General features: G+C 35.3%; 2 protein-coding genes across 2 annotated transcripts; one reads left to right on the top strand and one right to left on the bottom strand.

The window, feature by feature from the left end:
* Positions 1 to 25: 25 nt before the first annotated feature.
* LOC146166593 (DNA polymerase epsilon subunit 2-like) lies at positions 26 to 8,135 on the bottom strand. The gene is made up of 14 exons (XM_083391469.1): positions 8,062 to 8,135; positions 7,593 to 7,693; positions 6,688 to 6,760; positions 5,953 to 6,030; positions 5,600 to 5,733; positions 5,047 to 5,162; positions 4,701 to 4,757; positions 4,386 to 4,507; positions 3,994 to 4,129; positions 3,326 to 3,507; positions 2,241 to 2,378; positions 1,473 to 1,575; positions 495 to 674; positions 26 to 112 (listed from the first exon to the last, which is right to left on the bottom strand). Exons 1-14 carry the CDS (start codon positions 8,133 to 8,135, stop codon positions 26 to 28), a joined length of 1,581 nt encoding a protein of 526 aa, XP_083247595.1.
* Positions 8,136 to 9,221: 1,086 nt separating this feature from the next.
* LOC146166592 (N-acetylgalactosamine kinase-like) lies at positions 9,222 to 16,917 on the top strand. The gene is made up of 10 exons (XM_083388905.1): positions 9,222 to 9,331; positions 9,402 to 9,477; positions 9,861 to 9,997; positions 10,476 to 10,594; positions 10,968 to 11,086; positions 11,554 to 11,652; positions 12,482 to 12,634; positions 14,160 to 14,370; positions 15,781 to 15,985; positions 16,589 to 16,917. The coding sequence occupies exons 1-10, from the start codon at positions 9,270 to 9,272 to the stop codon at positions 16,785 to 16,787; spliced, it is 1,380 nt and encodes a 459-aa protein (XP_083245031.1). The 5' UTR covers positions 9,222 to 9,269; the 3' UTR covers positions 16,788 to 16,917.
* Positions 16,918 to 19,418: the final 2,501 nt, after the last annotated feature.

The raw sequence follows: 19,418 nt of genomic DNA, 5'->3' as shown, positions 1-19,418 counted from the left end.
TCCACTTGAAAAATGCGCGGAGTCGCTAGGATTCATCCACGTTACAATCGTCGACGGTTCTGCTGGATGGGTAGTACATTGAGAAAGAGTAGTCACCGCAGGCAAACGACCCCTGTGAACACACAACGTATGGTTGAAAATACATTCGAACTCAACTACAAATAACAAAAATGCAACATATTGCAAGCAAACTGTTCTACGTGCAAAACTTTATATAAATATCTCAATTTTAAATAAAAAAAAAATGCCTAAAGAAAACACTTTATTTCAAGTCATTTGTCCGAAGCACTTAAGTCAAGTCTAGTCATTCTGTCCAAAAGTCTTGAGTCAAGCCAAGTCTTTTCAACACCGTGATTTAAGTCAAGTCATTTGACAACCTTAACTTCATGTAAGCCAGGTCGTTGACTTAAGTTATTACAATACTGCGAACTCGATCCCAAACTTTCTAAAAACATTTCCATTTAAAAAAAAGCCCAAAAAACTAATAGACCTACCGGGTTTACGCAAAGGCAGCCAACTTGCGTCGTTTGAAAATTTTCGGCCTGCCGATCGCAGAAGAGTATCAGGTCGGGAACTGGGTAGAGACGCAGTGCGTGGTCGTAAGACCAATACACAGGGCTTACGTGCAGGGGAAGGGGGGAGAGGTTGCCTTGCGCCAGTATGCTCTTCACAAACTGTAAGAAAGTGGGCGAGTTTTTATATTTTACTAATTTTGGTAAGTGGCCGTATTTCTTTAATTCTAAATATAGGGTAAATCAAGCGTGCTTTATTCAGGCCAAAGTAGAAAAGATCATTAAGTAAAAAAGGCGATTTTCTAGTTTGACCTGATGAAGCACAGTTGTGCGAAAGCTTGTCGAGAAAACAATACAAATTGTTTTTATGTAGTGCCACCTGATTACCCCATTTATATTTTGCGTTACTCTCAACCCGTGGTTTTGCCAAACTTGGGCAGCCGAAGTATTTTGATAAGGTTAGACTTAATATAACTGCTGCGTAGCAAGATTTAATAAATACTTAACTATGAAAGCCATACGTAAGTGTTAATTTAATTTGAACTTAATTGTGGTAATGTCGTACGTTGGTTTTGTTTGGCACAAAAAGTTTAGTAAAAGAATTGGTTCGCCTAAGCTTTGCTACGGAACTCCGATATAGTCACGAAGACAATGCTAAAGCTTGAGACACTGATCTTTAAGTTTCACACTTGTAGTACCATATTTAAACCAAATTTGGTTCTTCGGATTCGGGTACAATCGTTTGAAAAACTATTGTCTTGAGAAATATACGACGATTACTCATTATTCTTTTCAATTGACACGTAATGAAAAAGTAGGCTGTTATGTTTTCACACTTTGTGTCAGACTTATAAGTTTAAAATCAGGTTGAAACTTTATCATAACAAAAAGCAACATGATAGATTTACTATTATAGAAGTGGTATAAATACGCAAATTTGCTTGTAAAAGCTGTTTTTACCTGAGATGGAATGTCGCTCTGGGGACATCTCAAAGAATTTCGACACATTTTCTTGACTATGTCTTCACGAAAGACTACAATTTCTTGCGTGCAGTATTGTATTCTGTTAAAAAAGAATTAATATATTTTTATTCGTCTGATAATGCAACCAAGTGAAATAGGCACCACAAAAAAATACTTTAGGTTAATTCGTAATAACTATCCTCAAGACAGGGCCGACTGCCGACTGCATCTTTAATGTATATGTTTGTTTTTATTGATACAAAACTGATAGCAGTGTAAGTGCAACGACCTTGATTGTTTGGGAAAAGTGTACTTAACCCATGCTTTCAATGGCATCACTACATTGTTGAAATGACTTAAGCCGATGATTTGACGTAAGTCTTTCGGACAAATGACTTGGACTTAAATCATTGTGGCAAATAGAAATAACTTGGGTTTAAATTAAGTGTTTTCATTAAAATCAATTCAATAAAAATTGAGTTATTTACCTCCATCTTTAGACGTATAACAATTTACTATCTGTCTTTCTATTCTATTCGGTTGCATAAATTATTGTTCATAATCGGACGAGGTTACCAACTTTGATAGTTAAACGTTTAATTCATTAGGTCAATGACATGGTTTGAAGTTGACTTGCTCTCAAAATGACTTGACTTGGTCATCTGATGACTTGGGCTGGAACTGGACTTGATATTTAGCAAAAGACTTGACTGGGACTTAAGTCTTTTCAAAACGACTTATTTACAACACTGCATCGCTGTATACCTGCAAGGATTTGATGCGAAAATGGCGTTGGGAATTTTGCTGCGAAACTTTTCCGTGATCACACTGGGAAGAGCAGGACGCGGCAAAATCTTTCCGAATCCCAGGTCACTCGATGACGGAACAAAAATCAACTTGGTCCTTCAAAAATCAGCAATATACGGGTGGTCGACATTTTAAAATTCCACGAAGCTTCAGTTATCATACAAATACCAGGCAAAAATTTGTTTTTACAATAAAAATATGCGCATGTGCATTGTGCATGATCATTATAAATTTTGCTAAGCAAAAAAAAAAACAGGTAAATATGATTGAATCAGTTATTCTTCATATTTTTAATGTCCGGCTTGCTGGGTTTTAATTTTCGTATATAAGTTATAAAATATAACATTAGAAATGTTGGCTGTAGATTATTTTTTGCTCTTTGCGGTTAAGGATAACATCTGACGTCATTGTGAAAATTACCATATTCAGGTTTTTACCCACAGGTTAAGAAACGCAGAAATAAATTTATTTTTCTTTAATAACAATGGTATTAGTTTATTTGCCCCTGGCGTATGTTAAGTTGCTAATTTGAATACTTTTTGGTAAAATTGGGTTATTTAAGGCAAATATAAAATGCAATAAAGGCCAACTTGCATTTGTCTTGTGTTTGTAATTGCTTTGCGAATATTTGTCAGGATGAAGCATGTTTACTATTTTTAGAAGTTTAACATCAATTTTATATTAACTGAAGATAATACTTAGGCTCGTATCGAAACGTCTTATTTAAGATGATATCAATCTACTCGACCTTTTTACCTTTCAATTCATTATCAAGCTACATTACTGATCCGTGCATAGTGTAACTAACATTACTTGTTTTATGCCAATGCTGTAACTTGAGTACACCTTGCGTAACTATACAGTAATGAATTGGACAGGGATTCATTAGTTGCTATTGGCTGAAAATGGGAATTATTTGGCTACTTACATGCTGTGAACATTGTGAATTGGACTGGGACTTGGCCTGCATTTTGTTGAAAATGGACTTTAAAGAACATTAATATTTTTTGTGAAGATATTTTTTGAAGTACTTGGGGACTTACGTGCTGTGAACATTGGGGAATCGCATAATAACCCGGGCCAGGTTTGCTAGTCCTTCCTGCACCAGAGTGGCGTGACCTAGACCGTAGGGTTTGGAGCAAAATGTGCCGCACAGAACGATGCAAGTGGGAGGGTTGTCCTGGTAGCTGATGAAAAGTGTTTCCAGCTTTCGAATAACCTTTTCCTACGAGAAACAGGTGATTTTGTAACAACGTTATTGGATATAAAGAGGTGAGATAGGAGACAACAGCAACACCTTATGCAGAGGTTCTTAAACTTTTCATACCGCGGATCCCCAAATTTTCTTGGTTCGCGTGGACCACGGCAGGCAAGACAATTTAAGAGGTGACGTTATAAACTGACGTGCCGGATAGCATACCGTGAAGTATTTTTTTATTGTATCAAGGGTGGATTAATTGACACCCCTATATGTGGATTGCTGAATATCCAGCTTTTTATTTGTGGAAATGGGTGAAATACGTAGAGTCGGAGTCGGACTCTTATTTTTTTTCTAACCAACTCCAGGTGTTCATGCCAAATTCATTTGCAAAATTTTGAATTGTTATTTTTATATTATGGTATAAAATAGACTTTTAGACTGATGAAAAACAGCGATATTTAGCATTGTGTTTAAAAAAAGGTCTTTATCATAAAAGCACCATTTTCCTACCTGGTCCAACCAAACGTCTGATAAAAACATAAAAACTGCGTCGTCATTTTTCTGTTCCAACTCTTGCAACTTGGTGGAAGCTTTTGCACAAAGAGGGTTGGCGCCTCCAAAAAAGTTGATGTTCCCGTAGTAAGCTCTGATACAAAAACGAAAAAATCAGTAACGTTGGTCGTAATATAAGAATATGAAAGCCCATGCACAAGTAGGTATCATTTTAAACGTTTGGTGTAACTCTTTATTCATTTTCAGCATAGTGAAAAGTTATTCAAAAACGTTCAAAATGATACCTACATCTTTATGGGATGATATTCTTATCACGTCTTCCTCCAACCATTATGCTACAAAGAAATACCTTGGTGTTCAGCAAAGTTAGTTATTCAGTAAAAAGAAACCTTGTTGTCTTTGCTGCCTCAAGTGGTGGAAATCCGAAGGCGGTAATATGAAAAACTTCGTCTTCGTACCATCCTTCGGCCAGCACAAAGCTGTTCTCAGTAAACAAACCGGTGTGGAATTTCTAGGAAATAAGCGAAATAAAAAAAAAAATATATGTTGGATTAAATAATAATAAAACAGGCGAAAGAAAATAAAAAAAATGATAAAAAAATGTGTTGGATTTATCTTTTAATTAAAAAGAAAAAAAAGGTCGATCTTTTAATAGAAATGTGGATAATTGTTTAATTTTTTAAATATTGGTTGTAAATCCTTACTGCCTCTGTTAGATCCAGCTCAACCGCCCCTGACAAATCTTCCAGAAAGTATTTTGCCTTAAAACAAAACAAACAGTGTTGTTATATTAATGAAAAACAGCTTGTCTGGTAATCGTAATTATTAACCAACGTTTCGGCAAGGGTAACCAATCACAAAGGCGGTTTGCATAAGTTGCCAAAAAGCTGGTTAAGAATTGCAGTTATCAAAGTAGCTGCTTTTGGTTAATATTACTATGCCTAGTAGCAACAAAGAAATTTTGTTATTTTTATATAAAAAATATTGTTATTCGCTGTTTTACATTTAATCTAGGTGTTTTTTGTTACACATCAGTTTTGCAACACCGACCTCTTTTAGTTGTGTGATCATCCCCAACACAATGATTTCCTTAAGCTTTGCTGTGCAACCAAGAAGATACTCCACATTTCTCAACTGAAACTTTTTAGCGTTAGCCTCATCCAGTCCTGATAAAAATTAGAGCATTTAACGAAAAACACAGATTTTTTACCTTGACCTGATAAAAAATAGTTGAGCGAAAGTAAAGAAATAAAGATTTTAATACAATTTATCGTTTTTCAAAAAAAAAACACATAAATAAAATTTTATTAAAATTGAAATCTCTACATAGGGCTCAACGATAAAAAATGGTGAAAACTGCCAAGTCAAAATCGAACGGCGAAAACACGCAAATAGAAACCATCATTGATGGAGTTTTCCGAGATCAGGAAAAAAACATTTGTGAGGAAATCGTACATGGAGGTCTTTAGGTGGAGAAAGCATTATAAATCTTGCAACTTTTACTGAAGTACTGAAGCTTTCAGTTTAACACAAATCGGGCCAGTAACAGTGCTTGATTGCAAATCCATGGATTTCTTCACCTAAATCTATAACTTAAATTTACCTGGGATAGGAGGGGTAAAGAGCTTATGCCTTGAGGTTCTTTGATACAGGGTTTTGTATCGCTCTCTGAACAATTCTGCTTTGTCATCCGCGGATCCCAGTAATTTTGGGGGTGGAAGACCAAGTTCTTCAGCTCTAATTTAAAGCATATGTTTCAGAAAACAAATCAACCCAAAGTTGCATACAAAGTTAGTGTTAGGCTGTTAGCTAGTTGCTAGACATGGATACATAAGCAAACACGCTTGGTCGGCAGTTTATGTTTTTTATTGGTAGATTTTTTTTTTTCGGTAAATTATTTTTTTAGGTTTATATTTATAAAAACAAATCTACAGTTAAACAAGATTATAATCTTACTTTATAAACTTCTTTCTCTCTTCATTATAGACGTATTTTGGAGTTTGAAATGCGTCAAACACAAATAAAGTTTGATCACTACGAAGATAAACATTTTTTTAGTAAAATTCTCAGTACTTTAAATGTCCACAAAAAAGGATCATTTGTATTTTTACACACTTCTGTAAATTTTAAATTAAGAAATTAAACATTAATATTGAGGGTGGGAAACGTTTTGCTTGATTATTATTTTTAACCATTAATTTTTATTCTGGGTAAAAATGCACTACAATTTGAAATGTACAAAAAAAACCAAAAAACGTTACCTACTTCTATATAGGCTTAGATATTCCTAATATGTCGAACTAAACCTCCAACCAATATTTTAAGTCTTATTATAAACATTAAAATGTCACCAACTTCTTGATTGGCTTTATTATTAATTCTATGTCTAACTACAACCTCCAGCCATTATCTTAAGATTTATTCAAAACATTTACAAAATGCTATGTACTTCTATATGCACTTTGATATTTCTAATATGTCTAACTAAAATGTCCTATTATATAGGTGAAATGCAAGTTTTAAACCGAGATATGAAAATAGAGTTAGCTTCACTAGGCAACATACCAATATTAGAAATCACTCTTTTAAACTGACGTTTCAGAAGCAGATACCAGCTGACCTCATCAGGTTTAATAGTTTAACAGTAAAAATCAGAAACAAAACATAATAAGTTATGATGTGATTTTTTACCTTTCTTCATCGCCAGTGTCACATTCTTTTATTGCTTCTTCCACCATGTCAGCATCAATAATGTCACTGGCCACTATAATAAATCAAACAGTTAGGTTGCAAAATAAGAATTTTGAACTGGAAAAAATTGATAAAAGTGAACAGATGATGGTCAGACCTCGCAAATCAGAACTACTAGGTTTGTTTTGTTTTTTTTTGGCATAAACAGTTATCGGCGCTGGTCTAGATGGTCCTACAACTTTTTTACAGTTAACAAAACGAGTTTTCAAGAATAAAATTGTAAGAAGTAAATAGGGAAGAATATACATAATAATAATACTTGCCAATCACTAGGTTGCTCCCTAACCCAAATAAAGTTAGCAATACAAACCCCCAGATGCAAATGTGGTAGGATTCTAGACTAGCCCCCATCTATCTTTCTACCTTTTGTAAATTGGCACTAAAATAAAAATTGTGAATCACTATCATATTTGTAATAACCATTTTTTCTATATACTTATATATTTGGCAGTATTGTCGTAAGACTTGGTGTATTGGGATTAAACAGTAATACATAGGGGAAATCTCTTCCAGCAGTTTTGAGTCACATAACAGGATTGAGGTTATTTTGGGTATGGATGATGGTTTAAATTATTTTGCAGTCTAAAGTGTGAACCAGGGCTGCAAAGTCGGACTCGGGATTGAAGTAACACTATGTAAAACAACCAAAGTCGGAAGCATACTGAAATATTAACTTTATTTTAGTTAAGTAAATGGATTAATTTCAGGCTGTAGAGTTGGAGACGAGCTGGAGACTTGACAAAATGAAACATTTGGTCAAAGTTGGACCAAAGATTCCTGTTTATTATCTTGGCCAGAGGCATGGTGTGAACTATAGATAAGAGGCATATCAAAAAATACTTAACAGTTTTGTTTCTGGACGGCATCCAGAATGCGATCAATCCAATCTTCCCTCTCCACATCATTTACTGGGGTTAAGATCTCCGTTAAATAACTGCTTGCATCACTATATAAACATAAGGATAACTAATGCAACCTCAAGTTAGGTGAAATATTCAGTGATTTGTATTCAGCTGCTTATATACACCTTTAAGTCCGGGTAGCAGACACAATTATTGGGTAACAATTTATCCAACATCACAAATTGTTGGCGCTGGTCTAGAATCCTTCCATAACGCACATTATTTGGGTTAGGGTTAGAGTTTGGGTTAGGGTAGGTTATATTTTATGCAATATTTTTAAATATTAAATTACTATTAGTTGACCTACCTAACGCGAACCGTAACCCAAATATTGTGCGTTGATTTAATAATTGTGGTAGGATTGTAGATCAGCGCCAATAGTTGCAAATATACTAAAATAAGTTAAGCCAACCTTCTCAAAGTAAGTCCGTGCATTTTAAATGCAGTTGTAATATTGCTCTTCACTTTTTGTGCCGAAACTGCCATCCTTGGAATTTATTGGTCTTGCTCTAACTCCAGGAGGTTTATACTGTTAGCTCTACTCCTTGACTTAATGTTTGTGGCTAAAAAATTGCTTAAAACAAGTTTAAACTCGCAATGGTTTTAAACTTTGTGAAGATATTGTTAAAATTTAGGGTAATTCCCGATATTTCCCGCGAGATGGTCATGGTTGACCAATTTTTTGTATCGACATTTGTTATCGTGAGTTCGCTACAGCCAAACCAACGTTGGTCCAAATTAAAGTATCTGCAAAGTGCAAATACAATACGATTTATTGCTAAAACCTACTTTGAGAATTGAAGTTCGATAACCGGATAATTCGGCAAACGGATGGGAAAACTTTGGCGCATGTCTAAAATACTACACAACGAACATTATTTGGTTTAGGGTGTGGGTTAGCGTTTTGGGTAAGCAGTATTATTAAATTAAATAGTATTGACCCTCACTCCCCCAGACACTAACCGACACCCTAACCAAAATATATTGCAAAAGTGGGTACTGGCGCTGGTCTAGAATCCTACTACAGCGCTCATTATTTGGGTTAGGGTGCGGTTTAGCGATTTGGGTTAGGGTGGGCCAGATTGGAAACTTTGGATTTTGCACGGGGGAGACGATTTTGCATCTTGAAATTGCGCGGCTGTAATAACGTTATTTGCAAAACTTGCACTCTGAAAATGGAGTACTATACTGAAAACCTTTAGCGCGACGATAGTTTTGCACGTTGGAGCGATTTTTCGCTACTGACCGCATTTTACTTGAAATGCGCGGGGGATAAATCCTTACTTTCCAACCTGGAGGGTGGGTATTATTATTAAATAATGAATATAATAATAGCCTACTTGACCCACCCACACCCTAAGGCTAACTCGCACCCTAACCCAAATATTTTGCGTTGATTTAATAAATATTGTTGGATTCTAGAACAGCGCCTAAGTACGTCTTAATTGCAAACTAATTCTATAGATTTTATCAAACTTTAAATATAAAACTTTGGTTATGGTTCATTCTTCCATAATTATGGAAAATGGATCGTTACCATACTTCGTTCGGAATTAATAAAAGTTATTTTCAGTTTACCCATATTAATAGTATATCAGTTTATTATCAGTTAATTTAATAATGTCTGTTGTTCCTCAAAATGTCAACAGCCTCAGGGAAAGCGACCCACCCAAGTTCCAGAGGTAAACTTTCTATTTTAAGACCATGTGTTAACTAAAAAAAGTATTTTCATTTGTTGAATGGTTATTTCAGGTATGAGATGCTTATCAAGCATTTCAAACAAGAATATGGAAAATCACCAGATTTTATTTGTTGTGCACCTGGCAGGGTTTGTCAAAAGTTTTTCCTTTTTTTTAATTTGTATTGCATATATCTACTAGATTAGTAATTTGTATAGAGTAATTATTTTTTTACCTAAAAAAATAAAAAATTTTGACTTGACAAAACTTGACCTCTAAAAATACCTTGACACAAGCAACACATTTGTTGCATGAAGTATTACATAGTTTCTTGGTAACTATTAAAATGCCATAGGAAAATGAGACGCAGATTATTAGAAATTAGAAATTTGTTCAGTTAACAGTTTAGTTTAAATATAATGTAAAAAGAAAATTGCAAAAAAAACAAGACTAGCATATATTTTTGAAAAGCTTTTTTTGTCTGAAGTGCCAGTAATCATATTTTAATTAATTTACTATATCACTTTTTCAGGTGAATTTAATTGGGGAACATATTGATTATTGTGGATATTCAGTGTTGCCTATGGCTGTGAGTCAAGATATCAGTTTTGTGGTGGCCAAAACAACTGATGGTACACTAAAATTTGCTAATATTGAAAGCAAGTTTAGGTATACTTTATTATACAAATAGATATTTTATAAAGTATATATAATTCTTTTTTTGGTAAAGTAAACCTTTGAGACATTTGGACTGCTGTTGTGAAGTAATATTCACACTATTATTGAACCTGCACTGCTTTGGGTTTTTGTTTCATACTGCTGAATATTTTTATTTACTTGGTGAGCGAGCTGACTTGTTGCATATACCTAATATTTACAAGTAACCCATTTTGACATAACTTGTCAATTTCTAATTTTGTGTTATCTCTACTCAATCTTCAATTGGATTAGGTGTATTTGGTTTTATTTAAATCAGAAAACATGTTACATAATTGCATGAAGTAGATGTTTTTGTGTTGTAAATTGTGCAAAAGTCCCTTGTGAAAACCAAATTATATAAATTGACTTTCAAAATTCTTATTTACGTAATTGACAAAAAGTAGCACTTGTTTAACTCATCTAAAAACTTTTTTCTAATTTTATTTAGTGACTACAGTAGCACAGTGGAAAGTTATGTTATTGACAGCTCAAATCCACAATGGTATCATTACATCCTTTGCGGGTTGAAGGGTGTGTGTGAATTTGATTGTCTTGCAAATCCAGTGGGTAAGAGCTGTTGTTTTGTTTGTCCCGCCTGTTGTTTGTTTGTCCCGTCAATTTTAAATTAATTATTAACTTAACTACACTGGGATACCAAACACAAGTATGGATACATAATGCAAATATGTTTTCTTTTGGAAGTTTTTCTTTTTTGTCAACAAAAACAACACTTTACCTTTATTATTTCACTGAAAATTCACATTCAATTTTAACTCTATTAACTGTTACAACTAAAAACTATTAAAATTACACACAATTAAGCTTTATTTTATATTTCTTTTGAAAAAATAAATACAACAAAATGTTGCTAATTTTTTTTCATATGAACCAGCACTTTGCACTAAATTCCAAATATGGTCAAAACTATTATTATTGGCAGGAATGGAGATTATGGTTCATGGAAATGTCCCAAAGGCGGCGGGATTATCCAGTTCCAGTGCCATGGTTTGTGCAGCGGCGCTTGCTACTGCCGTCAGCAACAACTTGGATATTTCAAGGGTGTGACCATTTTCTACCCTGGGCTATCATATTGGTTTTGATCAATGTTGTAATGTGACTCGATAACTTCACTTAAGTTGCTGTTTTCAAATGACTTTACCTTGCTTAAGTCATTGACTTGACTCAAGTCTTTTGGACAAATTTGTCATAATTTTTGCACATAAAACAGTTTGCTTGCTATATGTCGCATTTTTCTTGTTATAAGTTCAGTTATTGCTTTAAAATGACTTGAAACTAACACTGGTTTCAGTTAATAATAGTTTTTATTTAAGAAAAATAAGAAATAATTTTTTAGAGGATTTTTTTTTATTTAAGATATAATTTTTTTTTACATGTATTTTTAATGTGTTTTGTTGCAAAACCCAGCTTAAAATCCAAGTAAACAGTACTATTTTTTTAACTTAGTTAGTTTCAAAATTTAAAGATTTTATCACATTTAAAAGTATTGTTATCTTATTCAATTGTAGACCAACTTTGCTGATCTTTGCGCAAAGTGCGAAATGTACATTGGAACACAAGGAGGTGGAATGGACCAATCTATATCATTTCTTGCTGAAAAAGGAACGGTTAGTTAGCAAACAGCTTCTGTTTTTTGAATTAATTAAAAATAAAAAAATGGATTTTTGAAACCATAGCTTCTCACAGATAATTTATTAAAATTGGCGAATTACAAATTGATTCTTTAACAAAATGTTATACAGTTAATGTAAGCTACAAATACTTTTCTATTTTTTTGCTGAGAAATTTGGGTCTTATTAGAATAAACACAGCGAGCCAGATTTTCTGAACTGCCATAAATGATAATAATCTGTTTAGAGGAAAAACCACATACATTGCGGGCAAATATCTCGTATTTGTCACAATACCATCAAAAATGCCCCCAAAAAAGTTAATTCCTAAGGCCGCTAAAAACAACATTTTAAGCCTCAAAATGCCATAATAAAGCAGCTATTAAGCAGAATTGTTAACTAGATAATTCTAGTTTTCTAATTCAATGGATTGGAGCAAATTGCGTTTAATTCTAATTCTAATCGAAATCGTGAACTGCTTTTGTGTAAATCCTAGTTCTAATCTATTTCGGATTTTAGCCAAAATGCTGCTTGTCCCACCGTATTTTTAATCTCTCGGTCGAAACAAATAATCGATATTAATACTTTGTTAGAAACGGATTGTAGGTAATTTTTACCATCTTTAAACCATGGCCATGCATTTTAAAAAATCAGTTTAAGTTTTGGTTTTGAAGAATTCGGTAATTTTAATTCTAATCTAATTTGATAAAAAATCTGATTTTGACAATCTAAATAAATCTAGTTGTCCAGGTCTGTATTGAGTTAGCAATCCACCCTAATTATGTTGTTTTCGGTCTGGAAACCAAACTTCTTTGCTGTGTTTCAGGCAAAACATATTTCGTTCAACCCGCTGAGGGCGGAAGACGTGGCGCTTCCGAAGGGCGCAGTTTTCGTGATCACAAACAGCTGCGTGAAGGCAGAGAAGGCCGTGACTTCGCATTTCAACGCCAGGGTGGCCGAGTGCAAGATTGCAACCCAGGTACAAGTTTACTTAAGGCATCGTTGGTAATATATATGTCGATTGCACGAGGAAATTCCACACTACCTATTTCAAATAGTAAACCTAAAAATGTTTTAAATCAGACTGCTTCCGTCGATCAGACGCTTTAGCAATATCTCTGGTCGTATTTCACAAAGTTTGCCGTGTGCCATTCCAGGGGAGTAAATTTAGGGGGAGATTCAAAATTAATGTTTCCAATAAAATCGAGGCAAGATGCGAGGCTTAAGTTGACGTTGTCAGCATTTTGTCCTCTCTGGTAGCGACGTACTATCTGTTCCATATCGCGCATCCTGGGAAGCACATGCTCGCATTCGTACGACCGGTAGCTCACGTCTTTTTCGGCCATCATGGCTGACACCGTTAAGCGTTTACCGAAGGCGTCGTTGACGACAATTGTATAAATAAAAGTTTCACACATGACATAGGGCGGTACGTAGATAGTTTCAGGGGTTTAGGAGTTTACCCCCTATGGGGCCTTACATTTGTGGGGCAAAAACCCTAAATTATAAACACAATATCATTAGATATCATTATCTAGATTTTTTGTTTTTAAAGTTATATTATATATTTATAAAACACTTTTCCCTAGTTTTGCCACAAAAAGCAGCTCATTCAGTTGACCTCTGTGGTTGTGGGCACTAAAGGCATCGTTCGTAATATATATGTTAATTGCACTAGAAAAAGTTGTGACCACGACGAAATTCAACATTACCTATTTCAAATGGTAAACTTAAAAATGTTTTTCAGCATTGTCGTATTTCACAAAGTTTTCCATGTGCCATTTCAGGGGAGCAAATTTAGGGGGAGATTTAAGATTGTAACCCAGGTAGACTCGATCAAGTTTACCAAAGGCTTTGTTGGCGACACGTGAAAAAAGTAGTAACCACGACAAAATTTAGCATTACCTATTTCAAATAGTAAACCTAAGAAAAGTTTTAATGAACTTCCACTTTATCTCCCGACCCGATACTGTACAGCAGTGTTTCCTAATCAGGTGAATAGTTTACCCCAGGGTGAATAAGATTTTTGCATGGGTGAACCAACTAAAATCGATAAATAAGGGTGAACCGTCAGAAATGGATGATAGCTTGCGAGCAGGACGGATAATTCCGGGTGTTCAACCTGTTCATTAAACAGGTGAGAATTGCCAAAAAGACAAGGGAGAATGAAATCTGGAGATAGATGCTAGGGGTGAACAGAACTAAAAAAGTTTAAGAAGCATTGCTGTAGAGTCATACGTTCAAACAAAGTCAATTTTTGGACGATTAGCGCATCCAAATTTTGTATCGAGTCTTTTGGCGCAAACCTGTCTTACATTTTTTCTTTTCATTAACTTTGCCGACTCTTCTTGTATGTTTAATTTATGTTAGCAGGGCGCATCGAAATATCAATAGAAAATGTAGATTACTACGTGTTTTTATGCTGGGGAAGAATTGACAGTTTTGGGGCTTGTAAGGGAGGAATAAAAAAAACTCCGTTAGTTTAGCCTGACTCATTTTTTCAGATCTTGGCCAAGCACAAGGCGCTCGACCGAACCAACATAAAGAAGTTCTTCGACGTTCAGAAGGCAGCCAACGCTTCGTTCGACGAGATGCTGGCTCTGGTGGACGAGGTTCTACACAGCGAGCCTTACAGCCGTGAGGAAGTATGCAGAGTTTTGGAGATTACAGACGACGAATTGAAAGCTACTCTGCTCAGCCAAAACACTCAAGATGGTAAGGTTGGGGGCAAACTTGGACAACTAGATAATTCTAGTTTTTTAATTCAATGAATAGGAGCAAAATGTGGCTAATTCTAATTCTAATTCTAATTCTAATCTAGTTTCTAAATTGCTCGTGTGCTCTAATTCTAGTTCTAATCTAATTTGGGCTTTACCGAAAAATGTTACTTTGTCCAACGGCATTTTTTTTTTGCCAAAACAAAGAACTTGAAATAAAACTCTTTGGTTGAAACGACTTGTTGATTACATTCTAAAAAGCATAGGCTATATGCTAAAATGTATAAAAATTGTAATGTAAATCTAGTTCAAATTCATGTGGAAATTCGTTTTTTTAAGAATACGGTACTTCCAATTCTAATTTAGGTTGAAAAAACTAAAATGATCTAATTCTAACTCTAATCTAATTTGAAAAAGCTACAAAATATATCTAGTGTGTCCAAAACACCCAAGATGGTAAGGTTGGGCGGTGGCTGTGATCAAACTTGGACAATTAAATTCATTTTAGTTTTCTTTAAATTAGATTAGAAGTAAAATCAGTTTTGTTTTTGAGTTTTTCAACCTAAATTAGAATTACCGAATTCTTCAAACAACAAATTTCAACTTGAATTTGAACTAGAATTTACGTTTTTAGCCTTTGAGAACGCTCAAAAGAAGTTGAATTACTAAAGGCCGCTATTAAAGCAGCTATTGAGCAGACTTGGACAACTAGATAATTCTAGATTTATAATTCATTGAATTAAAACAAAATGCGGTTAATTGTAATTCCAATCGAATTTGTGAATTGCTTGTGCTCTATAACTCTAATGAAATTCGGATTTCACCAAATAGGCTACTTGTCCCAATGGCAATTTTAGTCTCTCAGTCGAAACAAAGAGTTTGAATTAATACCCTTCGGTCGGGACAACTTGTTGGTGATTTTTACAATCTGAAAAGCCGTCTGCGATCTGAAGGTCAAATATTATCCCACCTGTCCAATACGGTTTCGAATGGGGTTCTTAACCAGGGGTACGGGTACCCCTTTGTGGTACGAAACACCAAAGCAGGGGGTACGACATGAAGTGTGAAATTATGCGCTATTTAGGCATATTTGGGAAGATTGCGTAATTTACGAAAAGCAACAACAAAAAGCCATTAGTAAATTGACTGATTGTTTGTTTGTTGTAAATATTGTTGAACTTGCAAGACTGTTTTTAATGCATGCATTCAATACTTAATTTATAAATACACTTAGTTTAATTCCTATTATTACAATTTTATTAACTTCCGTCGGCCATTGTAGACGGGGAGTACGAGGAATTTTCATGAAAGATCAAAGGGTACGAGCGCTATAAAGGTTAAGAAACACTGCCTTCGGAATAGCAAGTGTTGGCGAACTTATTCAAAATCAAGCCTTTATTCTGCACAGTGACGTCATTCAAGCTCCACCAGAGGGCGCAGCACGTGTTCAGCGAGGCGCGACGAGTGCACAAGTTTCTTGACGTATGCACAAGTCGATCGGGCAAAGAGGCGCTGGTGGAGCTGGGACAGCTTATAAACGCCAGCCACGAAAGCCTGAGTAAGATGTACGAGTGCAGCTGCCCGCAACTTGATGAACTTACGCAGATCTGCAGGTAAAATTACCAGACATGTCTATGGAATAATAATAAAAGCAGCTCCTCTGGTAATTGTAATTTGCAATTGTTGTGTCAGGGTTGAAATTCTTAGGATAGTTAGTGATGAAGTTCGGCGTGTGGTTTAGGGTTAGGTAAAAGGTTGCAAAGGGCCTGATTCGGGCCATTTAGGTCTTATTTCGACGAAATAACGTCCTATATCGATTTATACGTTATTACGACTTTTAGGTATTAGTCCTATTTTGGTCTTGTTACGAATTGTATTGTGGTTTATTCCGACGTTGATGTTGTTCTCATTTCGGTCTTATGGCTGGATTCCATTTTATCGTTCTTTGTTTGCGCTGCTGAATAAGTAATCTACACTGTTTAACGTTACACGTTTTAAAAAACGCTGTTTAGTTTAAGAGTAAGCTCAATGTTCGACTTTCGCAGGGACGAGCAACGACACTATAAGAAATCCATTACTAATAATTCCATATATATGTTATTACTGGTCAACGCAGCCGTAGTACAAACGATTTTCACGCCCAGCTCACCTCAGCACGCTTTGCTCAGTTCCAGTGTAAAATGGCCTTAAAATAAGTCCCCCTTTAAATTTCACAGGGACAACGGTGCCCTGGGGTCCCGTATGATCGGTGCCGGTTGGGGCGGGTGCGCCGCGTCCCTGGTGCCAGAGGACCAAGTGGCCCAGTTTCAGCTTGAGTTACACAACCAGTTCTACAGCGAGATGTTCCCAGACGACGTGGCCAACAACATGTTCGCGAGTCCGCCAGGCGCAGGCGCTCAGGTCTACTTGGTTTAGGCGCGGGAATTTGCCCCGCCTTCTTGCTAACGTAAACTGACAGCCCAAGGATCTTAAGACGAATTTTTAATCGTAAGAATATTAAAGCCCATACTGAAGTAGGTAGCATTTTAAAAGTTTCAAATAACTCCATTCATTTTCAGCATAGACTAGCCAGTGTTATCTTACGGTGTTTAGAGAAACAAAATGTTTTGTGTAGTAAGAATATGAAAGCCCATACAGAAGTAGGTAGCATTTTTGAACGTTTCCAATATCTCTTATTCATTTTTAACATCCTATTCGAAACGTTCAAAATGCTACCTACTTCTGTATGGGCTTTGGAATTCTTGCTGCGCAATACATCTTGTTTCTCTAAACACCGTAAGATAACACTGGCTAGTCTATGCTGAAAATGAATAGAGTTATTTGAAACGTTTAAAGTTGTACCTGCTCCTCTATGAGCTTTGATTCCTTTTACGTCTTACTACAACATCCAACCATTATGCTCCGAAGAATCTTATATCGTTCATGTTAGTTTTTTTTATGTTATTTGTATTAGTCGCTGAAGCAACGCGTACTATATAATCACCGAGTATTATATTATATATCATTTATAGACCGCTTTTAACTGATTTATAGCGAGGCATTTTAAGCAATTTATTTAATATTTTAAATCTTGGACGTTCTCTTTAACCCTACTATCAATCATTTATGCAAAAAATTCCAATAATAAAATCTACAACAAAACGAATATTTAAAGCCTGCAGCAAAAAGTTGTATTGTAGAATTGTATCACAAAATCGTTCATGTGTTTATCATAATGTATCTTTCTTTTTGTAGAGTACGTTTTCCCATTGATCGATATTTGCAAGCTACTGAAGCATGTTATAAATTTGCTCAAATTGCAATTACTCATATACTTGCTGTACACCAGGAGTTACCAACCTGTTTTACACCGCGGCCCTTTGAAAATTTTGGGAAAATTTAAGAAACTTCATTTTAATTAAAAAACTGGTTTATACAGTAACCAGTAGTTAGAATGATAAAAAATAAAACACACAAAAACATGATAGTACAGTAGATATTACATATTCAGTTAATGTGATGGTTGTTTTGCCCTGACAATGTCTTTGCTGGTTTAGTGGTGGAAAGAGCCAGCCGCATGTCATATTGAATATCCAAGACACTACGCTGCTTTGTCTTTAGAAGTAGCAATTGTTGTAAACCCACATTCACAACGATTTGTTGATGGGAATGGCAACAGCAATGGCATAAAAGTTTCATTAAGTTTAAAATTTATTATGGCCCCTAGGTTGGAAACCCCTGCTGTACATCAAACCCTTGTATTGCCTAATTTACCTATCATTTAATGCTCACTATTCAATTACTAATGTTACCATTATTTTACATTTATGGCAATATAAATGCAGTCCTACTGTCTTGTCACGCTTTGCAGAAACGTTTAGGGGCCTGTGTATGAAATAAGTCTACATGACTTTTAAAGTTTGAACTACTTGCATTGTTACTTTCATCGTGCATATTCCCGTAAAGCTTAAAGTGCAATAAATAAATGTAAATGCCGACTTGTGCAAAATATTTGATCGGTCCACAGCAGTTTCGTGTTTGTTATTTTGTGTTAAATATCTTACAGAGAAAGACTTAATGCTCTACGGTAGTTTTTATTTGCCAGCCTAGAGGTTCAATTGCGATATATCCACACTAGAATCATCACCAAAACGCTCAATTAAGACGACCATTGTTGTACAGACCAACTATAACGACTTAGTAATATAGTTACTGAAATTATTAACGAGTAAAAGTTTAGCCAATTCTTGCCATATAGGTGGCCCCATTTAAAACAATGTCGGTATAATTTTTTTTATAATTGTAGGCCTACTAATCTAAGGCTTAAAGTTTTCGAACACTTTTTTCGGTTTTGGTATCATCCTGTTTATTAATTCAGACATTATCTTATTAAAATGATGAATAACAATGTGACTATAGTTAGAAAATATTCCACGTTTGCAATTTGGAGTTTGTACACGTCAGATTCTGGTAGTTACGTATTCCTATACTCGAGTCCAGAGTCTGACTCCGGCAAATAAACCGACTTCGCCAAGCCTTGAGCCAACTCCGAAACCCTGGCCTAAGAGTAAGGATAGCGACAGGTCTTAAACCAAAAAATCCTATTTTTTGAGTCCACAGTCATCGAAAGGTGGTTGCTATCAATATGCAATGCAATTGTATAAGAGTGGCCTAAGCACGCAGCTTGAAAAGTCTATTTTTTTTAGAGTTAACAGTCATTGAAAGGGGATTACCATCCCTGTAATGAAAAGGGGGTTACCTACCATCGATAGGTACTTCAATCGTATAAGAGCCTAAACGCGCATTACCTGCGACAACCCAACTCAAACAAACACGCGGCAAGTTTACACAGTATTTTTTATTATGGCCGAAAAGGAAAACAATTGGGCAGAAGCGGTAAAACTGTACAACGATGCGGACGATAAGAACTCGGAACCAGCGATAAATAACCATGGGCCGTTGTACAAAAAAACGGGCGGTTAGTCCGAAGTCTCAAAAATGTTGCAAAAGCAGCTTTTCGGAGCCGTTTTGATCAATTTGGAGAGCAGAGACGCTGGAAAAGGACGC

Source organism: Ascidiella aspersa, chromosome 1, assembly GCF_963924565.1.
Source record: "Ascidiella aspersa chromosome 1, kaAscAspe10.2, whole genome shotgun sequence".
In the NCBI taxonomy this organism is placed as follows: Eukaryota; Metazoa; Chordata; class Ascidiacea; order Phlebobranchia; family Ascidiidae; genus Ascidiella; species Ascidiella aspersa.
Note: the sequence above shows the minus strand (reverse complement) of the source record. Positions and strands in the feature narration are given on the sequence as shown.

What these genes read in the sequence shown, in the direction of transcription:
- LOC146166593 (XM_083391469.1), bottom strand. Translation starts at nt 8,135, where the DNA reads ATGGCAGTTTCGGCACAAAAAGTGAAGAGCAATATTACAACTGCATTT. An exon ending in CACGGACTTACTTTGAGAAG is followed by an intron (nt 7,694 to 8,061) that starts GTTGGCTTAACT and finishes ATGTTTATATAG; the next exon opens with TGATGCAAGCAGTTATTTAA. An exon ending in TGCCGTCCAGAAACAAAACT is followed by an intron (nt 6,761 to 7,592) that starts GTTAAGTATTTT and finishes GATTTATTATAG; the next exon opens with TGGCCAGTGACATTATTGAT.
- LOC146166592 (XM_083388905.1), top strand. Translation starts at nt 9,270, where the DNA reads ATGTCTGTTGTTCCTCAAAATGTCAACAGCCTCAGGGAAAGCGACCCA. An exon ending in TTTGTTGTGCACCTGGCAGG is followed by an intron (nt 9,478 to 9,860) that starts GTTTGTCAAAAG and finishes TCACTTTTTCAG; the next exon opens with GTGAATTTAATTGGGGAACA. An exon ending in AGTGCAAGATTGCAACCCAG is followed by an intron (nt 12,635 to 14,159) that starts GTACAAGTTTAC and finishes TCATTTTTTCAG; the next exon opens with ATCTTGGCCAAGCACAAGGC.